The following is a 16299-nucleotide window of genomic DNA, read 5'->3' on the forward strand; positions in this document are numbered from 1 at the left end:
AGTTCAAAAAATGTTCCTGTTCTAGATTTGTAATTATTTAATTTGTTTTTTTTTAATGTGAACTTCTATTAAATTTATGTTTAAGATATATCTACGTATAAAAGTGCCTGTAGAAGGTTCAAGTTTCAGATCTGCAACTTCAAAGTCAAAAAGGTTATGTTTTTCGAAATCGTCAAAATCTTAAGTTTTGCTAATAACTCAAAAACGAAGGATCGTAGAAGGCTACGGCTTTCACCAATATATTTTTTTTCTGAAAAAGGTCTAGAAAAGGTGTCATCAGTTTTGCTCTAGCTATTCTAGTTTCTGAGATTCCCCCCACTAGACATCGAATTTGGGACACCCTGTACAATGTTTTTTTCACTATTATTACACGTTAAAAAATTAATAATATCTACTTTTATTTTCTTATATAATCAAATATTCACAAGGTAGCATTCAACTCACTTTTAACAGTTAGGTCCTTTTAATTTCTGTAATTTTTATTGTATGTACCTAATGATCCTAATTAAGAAACTGGAAGATTTTGTGTTCGAAGAAAATTCATCACATGAATTGAAAAATTGTGCCCCCCCCCCCCCTCAAGCATCGAGAAGCTAACTGATTTTGCCATAGTTAAACCTTAAAAAATGCTTCCACAACTACTTTCATCAAGCATGCATTTATGTGTGCCCCCCCCAGAACCTATGCTGCCCCCCCCTTAATATCATTCTGGGTGCTCCAATGGACGTGGGTGATCTTATTTTCGAAAAAGATTCATCAATAATGAATAAAAAACTATATTCCGAAATTCATTTCTTTCGATAAAAACTTTTGTGAGATAATAACATTTTTTATGGTTTTTCAATAGCCTACCTTGTAAACCGAGACGATTCTGAAAAAATGGTGAAGAAAAAAGTGTTTTTTTTTTTTTTACTTCAATATATAAGATTTTTACGAGTCAAAGACGTCATACGTAGAGGTATGTTACAAGTCAAAAGCTAACCCTGTATTTTTTGTAGCAATATCTGAAATCACACCGATATATATATTTGGAATATTTTCTTCATTTTCGGTGGACGAATTCGTTCGCTTCAATTATTGTGATTCATCAGTACAAAACTGTCGGAGGTCAAATGCCCCCCTCAGGGACATCTACGAACAATAACCATCCTAAAGAATCGAATAATTCGTGAAGCATTTTTCCTAGCAGTCACCGCGTTCTACGCGTCTGGCTGTAATAGGAGAGAGAGAATCGCAATGACGCTTATGAGTCACAGCGATAGCGAGTTGACGAAATTCATCTACGTCGCGCTACGAAGGAGGCTGCGATCTAGCGATCGCCGTAGCGCGTAGCCGCGTATCTTGTGGATTGGTCGGGCAAGATCCGCCTCTCGTCTAAACTAGCTAATTGTACGTCCGCACCCCGCCCACGACCGGCAGTTGGTCGGCACGTTGTCTGAAATTTCATAACTTCCTGCTGAATTGATAAGATTACAAATCAAATACAAGTCGATACGGTCCTGACGAGAGATTGGACGATCGGAGCGATAGGAAAATATCCATGGGATGTATAAATCTTTCAGGTTATAGGGGTTTATTATAATTTCTATTTCTTATAACTAATGGATGGTTTCGTTAGGAAGGATAAAAATGAAAAATAAATTTCTTTTGGGATGAAAGGAATCTGAAATGACTACTAATCATTCGTCTGATGTAAATTAGGTTCTGATTTCTGAATATACATAGAATAATTCACCGCGATTGACGCTTGTGAAAAAGTGATTATGTATATTTTTGTGCTGAAAATTTGCATGTTTCGACAATCAACTTTCTCCCTTAAATATTTTCAGACCACTGCAACTTTCGGTTATAACGGAAGCAGCCTTCCTTATTTCAAATGGCAGTCCCGCAATCAGGGGCAAGGGGGGCCCCCCCTTTAGTAATCTGAAATTCATCACAAATACAAAACAAACAAAAATCTTTTATATCTCGATAAATAATGTCATATACCTAACTTATCTATTATTTATGGAATTCAACAATACCAAAAAACAATTTACATTCAAAAAATGTCAAATTTATTTATCGAAACATAGGATTTTTTTCTGTGGTTCCCGGAAGTCAGAGACAACTCTGACTTTGACCTTAAAAGACTTGGGCTGTCCTACTGATAGGCGAAATTTTTAATTTCGAAAAGAGAAATATTTTTTTTTATTCAATTCAGATGATCCAATAGTTCTGCTAATATACCTGAATATTTTAGGTTTATCATTCACCCTTCATATTTTATGTAGATTTATTTAGTTATTTATTTGATCAAACGGTACAAGCTATTTTGAAAAATAGCTGAATAGAATTTTGAAATTTGACCTTATCAGAAAATAACCAAATTTACACAAAAACAATTTTATAAAAAATAACTAGATACATTCTCTTTTAATTTAACAGAAATAAAATATCTAACACTATATATGTACATATTTTGTGGGACAAAAATTAATGAAAAATTGTTTTTTTTTTCTGAATGGGACTGTTTTGGAATTAAGTCGGATTCTCTCAAGAATATGAGAACAATTCGATAACATGCCGTAATTTTTTCTGGTACCTACCTAAGTGCTCTAGTTAGAGGATTCAAATATTTCTTTTCTTTCAATATATAATTACCTAATTATTTAAATAACGAACATTTTTATTCTTATCTCTTAACAAAACCTACCTTTTTTGGAGAATTTCCAAAGGTTTCATGTAACAGTAAGAAAGAGGGGGCAAGGGGGCCCCCTATAGTAATCTGAAATTAATCACGAATAAGACGGCCGTTTTCATGAATGGTTTTGATTTGATTTACTTTATCTACTACCTGTTATTTTCAATTGATTGGCTTCATTTTAACAATTTTTTTATTGTTACAGGCACATACGGACAGTTACGGAGTCCCGCGTGTCCGCCCTCAGACGAAATAAGGGATGAAGGATCGCCACCCCCAGGACCACCGTCATTTTTACACCTACAGAGAAGTTCCCCCTATCATCAAATAAAAGATGGTAAGATATTTAAACAATTATCAGAGCCCGAGAAATAAATAGAGAACTTTATTTAAAATTGGGTCATGAAACCAACTACAAAAAAATTTAATATAGGTTGGATATCTATTATTTCTTTAATTACACATATATGTAATAACACTTGAATTGAAAAAAGGGTGGGAAGTGAAATCCATACATGTATTTTCTTTTTATTTAGCACAGATATTTCTCATTTGAAGCTCGAAATAATCACTTATTGGCCAGAAGGAAAATTCAGGTCAGGGTTAAAAAAATTATTAAAACATTTAAAACTATTGTATCCGTCAAACATCGATTCCAAACAATTTTGAATATCCATTCGAATATTTGAAAAAGCACAAAAAACTAAAACTCACACATTTTAACTACAATTTTTAACTTAAAAGTTTTCGAGAACTGAAGATACCAGACAGTTTTATAAATGATTTTTATTAATGATATGTTGAAATTATTGAACCCATAATTATTATTTTAAAATTTAATTTTTTTAATTCAATTTAAAATTTTTAAAATAATAGATAGAATCATTATGAATACATTGTTCTCCTTATAGCTGCAGACTATCCCATTGATTAGTTTCCAGATAGTACATATTTGGATACCTACTTGTAATTCAAAAACAAACAAAAAATCTCTCTACATGTACATCATTCCAAATTTATATTGCTTAATTACGGGTTAAAAATTATTTTGTATATTATCATGAAATAATTATATGGATTCAATAGTTTTAATAATCTGTTATTGAATAAATCACTTAGAAATATTTTTTTCATCTTATCTAAGTTCTAAAAAACTTAATTTTTAATTAAAAATTTTTTGGAACAAAATGTGAAACACTTTTTCAGTTTAGATTTTTATGTACTATACTTTTCAAATATCCAAACGGATTTTCAAAATTTTAATATAAGGCTGATTTTTCCTTAATATAGGTACAATGTTTTCAAAAACTGTTCACGTAAACTAAATAGTACCATATGTGCCAAACACAAAGGAAATATATAGGGTGGTTTAGTTGTTATGGCCCCAGGAAGAAATGAGAAAATTTATAGTAAACACCCTGTGTATCTCGGTTAGAATGACCTCCATAGCCCATGAATGTGGTATATCTAGCTATACCATATAAGTGTGACGATCATAAGAAAAAAGAAATTAAATAAGAGTGACGGGACGCCACTGCAATATGGAGTGTTCCTCGTAAATTCATCTCTTTCTCGTCAATGCACTGTGAAATGTTAATTAATTAATTCTATTTTTCTCTTACAGGTTATAAAAGTTCGTGTCCACCCAGTGAGTCGGGGACTTACGGCGGTGGTATGGACAACCTTCAATCGATGAACAGTGCAGGCGGAGGCGGGAGCGACCAACAGAATCCCCCGCATCTGTTTCAAACCCCCCATTATTCCCCCGACGAACACAGCGAGTATCAGGCGCTCGACGCTAATCAACATCAGCAATATCTAGCTGACAATTCTCCTGAATTCTATGCTGCCAATAGTATATTAGATTCTAAGTATCATCAACACTACGTGAAGAGCTTCGTGAGATCAGGTAGGCATAAAAAAATATCTCATCCTTCTATTTCACCAAACCGAGGAGCTAAACTTAAGCACGGTTTCACAATGTGTATCATCCATGGTACTTATCTACCAAACGGATTTTTTAGTCTTAGTTCTTGGGAACTCTATAACTAAGGTTAGGTTAGTTAGGGCCGTCTAGACTAGACAATTTGTTATCAGAACGCTCGATTGGTATGCAATCCGGATAATTTCATCGTCATTCGGATATGATGTTAATGACCTATACACATTTCAATTTTGAATTCACAGCTTTGTTTACGTCAATCGAGTCACGCAAATCCACGAGAGCCTTATTCGGTTCGAAATTGTTCGTGACGGCGATATAATGAATTATATTCTCAATTATTCGTTCGATAAGGAAGCAACCGTTGTCTTTATGAGCGTCAGTTACGTCTCTTATAACGGACACCATGTCTCCGATGATTTCTCGAATTTTTTTTTATTTTCTTAGTGATGTTGTGCCCATAGGCGTAGCCAGGGTTGTATTTCGGGGGGGGTTTTGAAATGAAATTTTTCTGATTTTGACATATAAATTGAAACTTTTCGAAACTAATATTATGTAACTATATTATTTCGGGGGGGGGGGTTTGAACCCCCAAAACCCCCCCTGGCTACGCCCGTGGTTGTGCCTGTAATTCCACAGAGTCCTGCATCGTCAAGAAAATATATTTTAAGTATATATTTATTGAACCCTTCAAATACAAAGGAAAGTTAAAACTATAAAAACGCACAAATAATTGAGACATACAATATAACTATTGAAGATAACAAAAATTTTAAGATGTGGTTATGGAACTAATAACTAAAATATACATCAATAGTGTGAAAATAAACGTTTAATCTCTCCATATTCCATTGGAAACCGATCCATTGAACGTTTTCTGAAAATGCTTAATTTATTCGTGTGGATAAACAGAAAGGTACAGGTGTGTAATTTACCGTCAAAGAGGTATTTGAGGACTGTTTTTCCCACGGTACAATCAGCTCCCAACAAAATAACCAAGCCATGCATGGTTTACGATACAGATCTCGTGTGTACTAGGTGGACATGGTTCATAATTTTTATGGTTGCAACAGCAAATATCCCCTTCAGTGGAGCGGCAGGTGTTAACTGAAAAACGGCCGTTTTATACGTTAATAACGCGGAATTCACCGCTGTAATTGAAGAAAATGATCGGAAATTAGATAATGGTTCACTTTCGGAATTCTACCAAAGCTTAATTTTAACTCACATCAAAAAGAAAAGTCGCTTACTTTTCCAACTGTTAGGTTAGGTTTAGATAGGAAAGTTAAGCTTAGGTTATGTTAGGTCAGAAAGCTTTGCTAAGAAGTCACCTACTTTTTCAAGTGTTCATTTTGTTTAGATAGGAAATATCAGCGGAGAAAATTCATCTATCTTTTCAAGTGCTTGTTTAGATAAGGTAAGGAAGCTTAGCTGAGAAAAGTCATCTCATTTTTCAATTATTAGGTTATGTTAGGTATGGAACCTTCGTTTAGAAAAGTCACCTAAATTTTCAAGTGCTAGTTTAGATTAAGTAAGAAATGTTTGCTAAGGAAAGTCACCTACTTTTTCAAGCATTAAGTAAGATTAGGTAAGAAAGCTTAGCTGAAGAAAGTCGCTTACTTTTTCAAGTATTGAGTTAGATTAGAAGTCTTTGATAAGAAATTCCCTTACTTTTTCAAGTATTCAGATTAGGTATGAAGTTTTTGCTGAGAAAAGTCGTCTACTTTTTCAAGAATTAGGTTAGGTTAAAAGTCTGAAAAGGCTGAAAACAGTCATCTCACATACATAATACTTTTTCAAGTATATATTAAGTTATATAAAAAAGCTTTGGTAAGAAGCCACTTACTTTTTTAGTGTTTAGATTAGGTAAGAAAGCTTAGCTGAGAAAAGTCATCTAATTTTTCAAGTATTGGGTTATGTTAGGTATGAAACCTTTGCTAAGAAGAGTTACCTAAATTTTCAAGTGCTAGTTCAGAAAGATTTGCTCAGCAAAGTAACCTACTCTTCCAAGGTTGAGTTAGATGAGGTAAGAAAGCTCAGCTGAGAAAAGTCGTTTACTTTTTCAAGTGTTAGGTTAGGTTAGAAGTCTTTGATAAGAAGTCACCTACTTTCTCGAGTACTTAGATTAGATAAGAAGTCTTTGCTGAGAAAAGTCATCTACTCTTTCAAGAATTAGGTTAGGTTAGGTAAGAAGTCAATGCTGAAAAGTGTCATCTTACATACATTATACTTTTTAAAGTTAGGTTAGGTAAGAAAGCTTAGATGAGAAAAGTCATCTAGTTTTTCAAGTATAAGGTTATGTTAGGTATGAAAGCTTTGCTAAGAAGAGTCACCTACATTTTCAAGTGCTCGTTTAGATTGAGTAAAAAGCTTTGCTAAGGATAGTTACCTACTTTTTCAAGTGTTAAGTTAAATTAGGTAAAAACGCTTAGCTGAGAAAAGTCGTTTACTTTTCAAGTGTTAGGTTAGAAGTTGGAGAGTTTGGAAGTGACTTATTGATAAGAAGTCACCTTACCGTTTCAAGTATTCAGCTAAGGTAAGAAGTCTTTGCTGAGAAAAGTAATCTACTTTTTCAAGAATTAGTTTAGATTAGGTAAGGAGTCATCTTACTTACATAATACTTTTTCGAGTATGTATTAGGTAAGATAAGGTAAGAAAGCTCTTTGGTAAGAAGTCATTTACTTCTTTAAGTGTTTAACTTAGGTAAGAAAACTAATTTGAGAGAAGTCATCTGTTTTTTGAGTGTTTTGCTAGGTTAGCTGTTAAAGCTTTGCTTAGCGTAGGCACCAACTTTGTCCAGTGTTAGGTTAGATTAGATGAGAAAGCTCAGCCAAGAAAAAACATGCACTTTTTCAAGTATTAGGTTATATCAGGTATGAAAATTTGGCTGAGAAGAGTCATCAAGAGTCTTATTCTTGTTCAAAGTTGTCCTCACAGTCTTACCCGACGTAAAAATGGGATAAAAGTATGCTAGCAATGATAGCAAGGTCACGAAGACTTTCTGTCAATAGGGGGTGTCAATTTTACACACAATTAACCCCAAACAATTATTGAGATAGTCTCAAACGTACGTCATTGTGAACAATGATATTTCAGTAATCTGTTTAATTTTCCCTCGTCTTGCGATCAAATAGCATTTAACTTGAGGGGATGATGCCTCAGTCATTTTAAATATTTTATATGGACGATTTGAGCCGAAATAATTCGTTTTTCTTCTGTTCCAGGTGCCGGTAGGTACAACGATGCCTACGAGGCGTATGGTTCCCCATACGATGGCACGACGTTCCAGACAGTTCCCAGTGGAACGAACAACGTTCCCGACCAATGGACGCACAACGATCTCAGCTCGATAGTGCACGCGCATCAACACACGCATCCGGCCTTTCTGTCCGCAGGGATGTCTGGTCGGGAATCCATGAACCCTCTGGGTTCGGACACAAAGCCCCTTATCCAGAACGGGATGATGGGGGCTTACCCCAACAACGCAAGCGCAGGAGGGCCGTGTTTTACAGGTAGGATACGTTCAGGAATAAGTTATACAGGATGTATTTAGAGGCGAGGCTTTTTTTTAACAGAAGGCAGAAGCGTTTCACCAAAAAACTTTCAAAATGGCAAAGTTGAAAACAAAAAATTAAAAATGAATACTTCGAGTTTTACGAATTTTTCCCATCGTTCACTAATTTTAACGATTTTATGAAATGGCTCATTTCGACAACTGTTAGAAAAAGACTTAGAACACAAGTCCTAAAAAAATAGAAATATTAGTTCAAAATCTCGCCAATAAAATTCGTCCGAATAATTCACAAATTTTTCCACAATGGTGGAACCCTTCAACGGTCGTAAAGATGGGATGAAATAGGGTTACAATGATAGCACTCTGTTAACATTAGCACTTTCAATTTTCTACACTGTTTCCATCCCAAATTGCACAATGCAAAAATTGTTTCGATTGACCTGATGCAACTAATCAGATAGACTCGGATGTACTGAACCATTCATTGTCCAGCCATATGTTTATGTGTTGTTGCGTTTTTTTCTCAGTCCCCTACTTGAAATTTAATGAAATTTTGTATAAATTCTAGGGGTTGTAGTTGGAATATTTTATACAGGGTGAGTCTTTGACTCGTACAAATATTTTAACTCTAGATTCTTGAGGTCCGAAGAAAGCTGGTGAATTCAGGTCAAAGCTTTCCTCGATTTTACCAAATTATAATCTAAGGCCGTAAGTGAGGCTTATCAAACAGGAGCTGTAGTAACTCCTCCATCAGAATCACAGTTTTTATTTTCCGTTGGAATTGGAGATCGAAGTTTAATTCAAATCTCAATCGTAGCCGGCAAGCAGTTCTATTTATTTTATATTCTCAAGGTCGGTTGAACAATAGACAACATCCATCACGATCTCGGTATTGTTACCTTGTTTTCATTTATTCTGAATTATGTCTTCTCCCGGGTTTTTATGATCACAAACATTGCAATTTCGTTTTCATTATACATAATTATCTGCTCATCTCGACTACTGGAATATAAACCTATAATTTTTGAAGTTCAATAATTATTTTCGATGTATTTCTCAAATAATTACGGTGAATTTTTAAGCCTAGAAATTCCCAAGTACAATAATTGATTGGTTCGCTCTGGGCATTTCGAGATCATGTAATTGCGCAATTACATTCGAGTCTTATTAACGAGCGCACTTCTAGAGAGAGGTAAATGAAGTCAAATGTCCATAGAGATACCGAGCGCTGCTAAGTTTGGCTTCTTAACACTACTTACAGACCATCATCTCGAATTTGAGGCAACCTCTCTTCGAAGTGCTCTGAATTCACCGATAGATAAATGAACCGGCCTTAAGAATAATAATAATCCCAAGCTTACAGATTCAAGCAAACATTATCTATTATTGTTTAATAACAGTCCATCAATTCCAAACATTTTTCCATCGGAGAAGAAGCTGTGTTGCTCTGACGAGGTCACATAAGACCGAAACCATTGCAGCATCTGCTTTTCTTCGGTGGAACATCCTCCATTTAGTTGTCCTGACGATGGCAAATTGGCCAGTTCAATTCAGATCGTAACACTTGTTGATATTCCTATCAGCGGGTGGTATGCATCTGAATTTAATTCTTATTTTTATCTACATATCTCCTTTGTTTATTGAAAATGAAGCATAGTTTTCTAACTCCGATTATTTGATTGATTGCAGGGTCAGGACCTATCCAGTTATGGCAATTCCTTCTGGAACTTTTGACAGACAAAACATGCCAAGGATTCATATCGTGGACAGGCGATGGTTGGGAGTTCAAGTTAACGGATCCTGATGAAGTCGCCCGTCGTTGGGGAATAAGAAAGAATAAGCCAAAAATGAATTATGAAAAATTATCACGGGGTCTGAGATATTACTACGACAAAAATATTATACACAAGACTGCTGGAAAACGTTACGTTTACCGTTTCGTCTGCGATCTACAAAATTTATTAGGGTAAGTTACTGAATTCGTCAGTTTAACAAGCATTATCATAAATATCAATTTTCTGTAGCAAAGAACGTATCACTCACTCTGTGATTTTTACCTAGAAGACTATTGAAATTTCATTAAAAAATGGCATTCCAATTTTTTTGGCTGTCGTCTCTCTCTGTCTTTCTTTGAGTACTGCATTTTATGATTGATATGCTCAGGATATAAAAATATATAAAAAGTTTCCCTGTGTAGTCTATGTTGAATTTCGCTTAAATTAAAATGCAGGAGTTATGAGCAGATGTTAAAGTTTTTTTTTTTTCTTACAGATATAGCGCCGAAGAGCTACACGCAATGGTGGATCTCAAGCCCGAGAAGAAAGACGACGATTAAATTTTTACAAATCAAAGCATCAAAATCCGCAGTTGAAATGACAAATATTTTCTGATTTATTGGTGCCTGAAATATTTATCCATTCTACAAAAATGTGAAGGACTATACTTATTCATAAATGATTTACATTATTTTGATTCTCATTATTTTAATACTTTTTTGTATATTTCAGAGACTGCTATTGTTAAAAATTGTGTGAAGATTTAATATAAAATTTCCGAAGGGATGCGATAGTATATTTTCTGTTTTGAATTCGACCAAAAGAAATAGTTAAAATAATAATGAGATGAAATTCAAATTTCACTTTCCAGACACACCCTATAATATTTGAAAGGGCATAACGCCCAACAATTGAATTGGATAATTGAATGTTTTGCTGAGGATATATTGCATCCTGTCATCAGCCAATTCTTCAAAAATGACATTGATAATAATTGAATAAAAATACACAATTGATAATTTTGTGATTTCTGAATCGACTAAGATAATAATTAGATATTGTATAAAGTTAAGGTTCAAAATAGCTCTCTATATTCACAAAGTGGGAGTGAGAGATCAGTGATACTTGGTCACACAATTTGTATATATCATTATTGTGATAAGAATAATGAAATTTAAGTGAATTTGAATATGTATTTTGAAAGTTGTTAGTGGCTGTTGGAATTCTTGTACCAAAAATGATGCCTGAAATCAGATCATATTTTTATACAAACAGTTATTAATTGAAACTGTTTATGTTTGGTTTTCTAATCGAATTTTTCACTTTATATTCAGATAAGAAAAGATATTATCTTGAAAAACAAATAATGTAAATCTCTAAATTTCATTGAACATCCTGTCAGATACATATATGTGATTTCAAATTAAACAATATTTTTAAACTAATGTTTTTAGATGCTTTCACGAAAGCCCAATTCCCTATCAGTATTTTTCAATTTTTTAAAATAAATTGGAATATTCATACAAAATAATTAAAAAAATTTAAATTCATTCATTTATATTTTCAGGATTCCACATAAAAATTTTAAAATTTTTCATACATTCACCCATTTTGGCAGCTTATACCCATGAAGCCAAATCTATAATTCAATCTGTTCAGTGATATTTAGGAATTTTTTGCTCTATCTCTTCCACCTTCTGTTTGTCGATGGAAATTCAGAAGATGAAATGCAATTATGAGCTCCATATTTTGTTAAAACATAACTTTGTTGATATGCAATAAGCTGTGCTATGATATGTTAAAACATTACTTTTTTATGGTCTCATTCTCTAAAGTACGTTTATGCGTAAGTTAATTATTACATTTGACATGTTGAAAATATAGTGGTAATCTCGTTTAAGGGATTATTATTTGCTGTATTTATTTGATGTGTTGATAGTTCATAAAACTATGTAGTTTGAAAAAACATGGCTCTTTCCTTGATATGATGGTTTTCTTTCCCTTTCCTGTCCAGTTTATAATTATTTAAAATTTATTAAATACAAGCTGCACACGCACACTTCGCAGGAGCAATTTTTCAAATTCTTCCTGCAACACAAAAAAAAGTCATATGACTTGATATGACTGAAATAATGCGTTCTCTCCAAAATGCCTGGACGAATTTTACTGCTACTCTATCTGCAGATGGACAATTTTTTACATCTAACGTCGACCATACTTAGTAATTTAAAATCATTAAACTCGAAATATTTTTGGAACTGTTGATCCAAAATTTGTCTTAAGAGGTAGGTATTCTTGACTAACTAACCGTTAAAGAGTAATTTGAGTTTGAAGATATTCTTCCGAAAGTACAACTACAGCAAGTTGAACAAAAAATCTTGAACAGTACCTACGATCAAAAGTTTGATTGACCATTGACCTTACTGATGTTATACCCGTAAGAACGAACAGATCTACCTTTGGAGTTGAATTTCCCTTAAAAGATTAAGTTTTTGTTGATATATCAACAGTAAAAGAATATTATTTTGATACGTATTATGTGCAAAAACAGAGGACAGAAGTGTTACTTTCTCTAAAACTACCCTTTGTGATTTCGAAAAAAGATTCATAATCAAATAACATCCTCTTCTATCTTCAAATAATATCCTATATTGGAATCTTGTATTTCGGAAGTTATGTAAGAAAAACGATTATCGTTGCATACCTTCACCCACTTCAAGATGTTGACTGGATTTCTTCTATTTATATATTTATATATAGGTCTATTACTATTAATGCTCGTTTTGGGACACGAGTTTATTAGATGAAGAGGCTTTATTTTATCACCCCTAAAAATATCGCCTGCGATTTCCGATTCGCCTTATACGAGATATATTTGTTGATGACCGTGACCTACAGGTCCTTCCACACTCAGGGCATGGATAGTCACCAACCAGATCTGGCCGCCGCTGTATTCTTCTCGAGTCTCCATTATAACTTTGTACCAAAGACCTCCACTGTGACCTGTCCAACGCTAGTTGTTCCCAGTTATGATTGGCATTAACTGATTTTAGGGATTGATGTAGTATATCCTTAAACCGCTTATACTCGCCATACAGAGCTATTTTGGGGAGTCTTGTGTCTTGCATCCTCAGAATGTGACCGCTCCATCTGAGTCGGGCCCTCGTTACTTGAGTCTCAATTGTTGTACAACTCGCGCATTGCAAGACTTCTGCATTCAAAACTTTGTGGAACCATCTGATGTGCATTATTTGTCTTAGATGACGTTGTTGCGTTTGTCCAAGCTGTTTAATATGTCGCCTGTAGGGCGTCCAGCTTTCGCTTCCGTAAAGAAGCGTTGGGAGGACGACTGCTTTGTAAACAGCTTTCTTGGTCGTCAGATTGAGGTCGTGATTTTGAAACACTCTGACCTTTAGCTTCCAGAATGCCCGTGATGCCGAATTGATACGGTTGTGTATTTCCGTGTTTAGGTTAGCACTAGTACTTATGAAGCTTCCCAAGTATTTGAACTGCTCGACCTCTTCTAGAGTTTCATTCTCCAGGCTAATATGTGTTTGAAGACTTTCTGGCGGACTTACCAGGATTTTGGTTTTCTCGATATTGAGTCTTAGGGCCAAAGCTTCGTATATACGTTTATACAGCATTATCTATAGATCCTCTGGGATTTTGTATTATTGATATAGCAGCGTGAACTTTTGCATAGAACACTGTACTAAGGAAAAATACCTTTGTCCTGGTTGTCGGCGTATATTGCGGACATTTTTCTCAGGTTGAGCTTCACGAAATAAGGAAATAATAGCGAATATAATGAAAGTAAAGAAAACTCTTTTCATCTTTTCATTGTGTGCCAATAAATGTAGATAATGGGCCTTATATACATTCCGGCGTTCATCCGAACTCCGAAGAGGCACCTTCATCCAATTTATTGTCAAAATTTTCAATTATTCAACCTGCCATATTTCGTGAAATATTCGTTGAAAAAACATGCTGTAACGGGTATTCATATATTTATTTGTAATTCATTTCATTATACTTACCTACTCAAAAGACCCCGGCAGTATTTTCTGGAAACCAACTATACATCCTAATGTTTGATTTGAACAAGGAAAACCCAGGTATTGCAACAGAACCCACAACTGGCACACAAATTCAAGTTATAAACGACAATATGATCCCCAGCACAAGTAGAAGCATTCAATAATATAAAATTACTGCATGCCAACATAAATAGCTACATTCCAAAAAAACACTTAATAAATCATTTTGCCGAAAATAATAATATAAAGTGTAACCTATTTGTTGAGGCTAAAATAAACGAACAACACAACACAGAATATCGGGACTGGACAATCGTGAAAAAATCGGTAACAAAATAGACAACACCAGAGGAGGCAGCTTGATACAATGCTGCAGAGAACTCAAGATAGGAAAAGCAAACCCACCAGTTATGAACAACCCACTCAACGAAACTCTGCACTGCACAATACCCTTCGGTAACGAAAAATTACATATTTTTCTCACATATATACATCCACACTCGAAAACCGAAGAAAACATATTCAGGAAAGCACCACAATACAAATATGCCCTCCCTAATGGCACAAAGTAGTCCTATGGACATCCATAGGACGTCCTCTTCGGACATTACGGACATCCATGGGACGTCCATTTCTGGTACAATGGACGTTCTATGGACATCCGAGGGACGTACAAATGTCACAACTTTGAACCGAATTCGGACGTCCATCGCGGACGTCCAATGGATATCCCGTTGGGACCATCATTGGTCGCATTCAGCGGACGGAGCGCAAAACGCTTCTGCTACCCATCGGTAGCGGTAGCGGTCGGGAACATGTTGAACGTTCGCTGGCAAGCCGAGATAGGATAAGGCAGTCCAACGAGCTGTCACTATCAGCTGATTAGTTGAGAAGTCTGTAGGAAAGACGTAAACAAACGGATTTTTTAAGTTTCGTTAACCTTGTGCTGGTTAAGTCAGTTTTTTTTTGTGAAAAACATAACCTAGCATTCTGACGAATTACTTTGTTGCTCTAGTATACTTCCTATAACTTATTTAACATCCTTCTTTATTACCTTCCATCAATTTTCATTTCATTTTCCTCAACAAACTCAAGCTCGTGCATCTTCCACACTAAATAACAACTACCTACTCAGTTCAAGTCCAACTTTCGCTCCTTTCCGCTACCGCTACCTAGCACAAATCAAATCCGCTCCGAAAAGTGGCGTCCGCTCCAGAACGTGTTGAGAATGTAGCGCATATGTCACCGAACGTTTACGCTAGCGTTTGGTAACAGTTGCGCAACTGTTTCGTCCGCTGAATGCGACCATTAGCTATCTCAACGGTACAAAAATTTACCACGACGTTGGCTATCTATTAGAATTTTAATGTCCTAGAACACAATGTCTTACACTCAGACGCAGATGGTAATTTCTGTTCTCATTTCCATCCATACTTACTAGAAAGTTCTTACACTTGGCCCGGATTCGAACTCGCGAGTACGTGGGGACATCGCATTACTGGGTCTTCGCTGCAACCGTCCTAGCTACCGAGACTATACGATATACCTACTTGTAGGAACATATTCATTATATTGTTAACTGATTTATGGAATAGTAGACGATTAATACAGAAATACCATATAATAAAAACTAAAGTCTCAAAACTCAAACATAGATTATTTTATAATAGTATTTACTCAATTATTTAGTCTTGTTTCATCATAACGTTATACATAATATAATATTCATAAGATATTCATATACTACAAAGCAGAAAAATGGAGTTTAGTGAAAAATAATATTAAATTTTGGTGTTCATTGATATACATGTATGTATTATTTGGTCCATATTACGGACTCCTAGTGAATATCCGGTATGGAAATTTAAAAGATGTCCCTACCGGATATCCACTAGGTATCCGTGATGGACGTTATACGGACCATGTAATGTGTATATGTAATTTGGTCCATATTACGTGCATTACGTACACCTAGTGGATATCCGGTAGGGACATCTTTTGAATGTACGGACTCCTAGTGAATATCCGGTATGGACATTCAAAAGATGTCCCTACCGGATATCCACTAGGTGTCCGTCAAGGACGTTATACGGACCATGTAATATATACATGTTATTTGGTCCATATTACGTCCATTACGGAATCCTAGTGAATATCCGGTGAGGACGTTCAAAAGATGTCCCTACCGGATATCCACTAGGTGTACGTGATGGACGTTATACGGACCATGTAATATATATGTATAAGTTATATGGTCCATACTATGTTCATCACGGACACCTAATGGATATGCAGTAAGGACATATTTTTGACATTGCCTGTATTAAGTCGGTCAGGGACTATTTTGG

At 35.0% G+C, this 16299-nt stretch overlaps 1 protein-coding gene across 4 annotated transcripts in view; it reads left to right on the plus strand.

Moving 5' to 3' along the window:
• The window catches only part of LOC123306577 (ETS-like protein pointed), a 292945-nt gene extending 281048 nt beyond the window's left edge, over positions 1-11897 (plus strand). For all 4 annotated transcript variants that reach the window (XM_044888632.1, XM_044888635.1, XM_044888634.1 and 1 more), the window contains 5 exons: positions 2889-3020; positions 4308-4592; positions 7850-8137; positions 9829-10105; positions 10411-11897. In XM_044888632.1, coding sequence (XP_044744567.1) covers positions 2889-3020; positions 4308-4592; positions 7850-8137; positions 9829-10105; positions 10411-10474 — 1046 coding nt within the window. In that variant the 3' untranslated portion in view covers positions 10475-11897. The remainder of the gene's footprint in view (positions 1-2888; positions 3021-4307; positions 4593-7849; positions 8138-9828; positions 10106-10410) is intronic.
• Positions 11898-16299: the final 4402 nt, after the last annotated feature.

Source organism: Coccinella septempunctata, chromosome 2 (genome assembly GCF_907165205.1).
Source record: "Coccinella septempunctata chromosome 2, icCocSept1.1, whole genome shotgun sequence".
Classification (NCBI taxonomy): Eukaryota; Metazoa; Arthropoda; class Insecta; order Coleoptera; family Coccinellidae; genus Coccinella; species Coccinella septempunctata.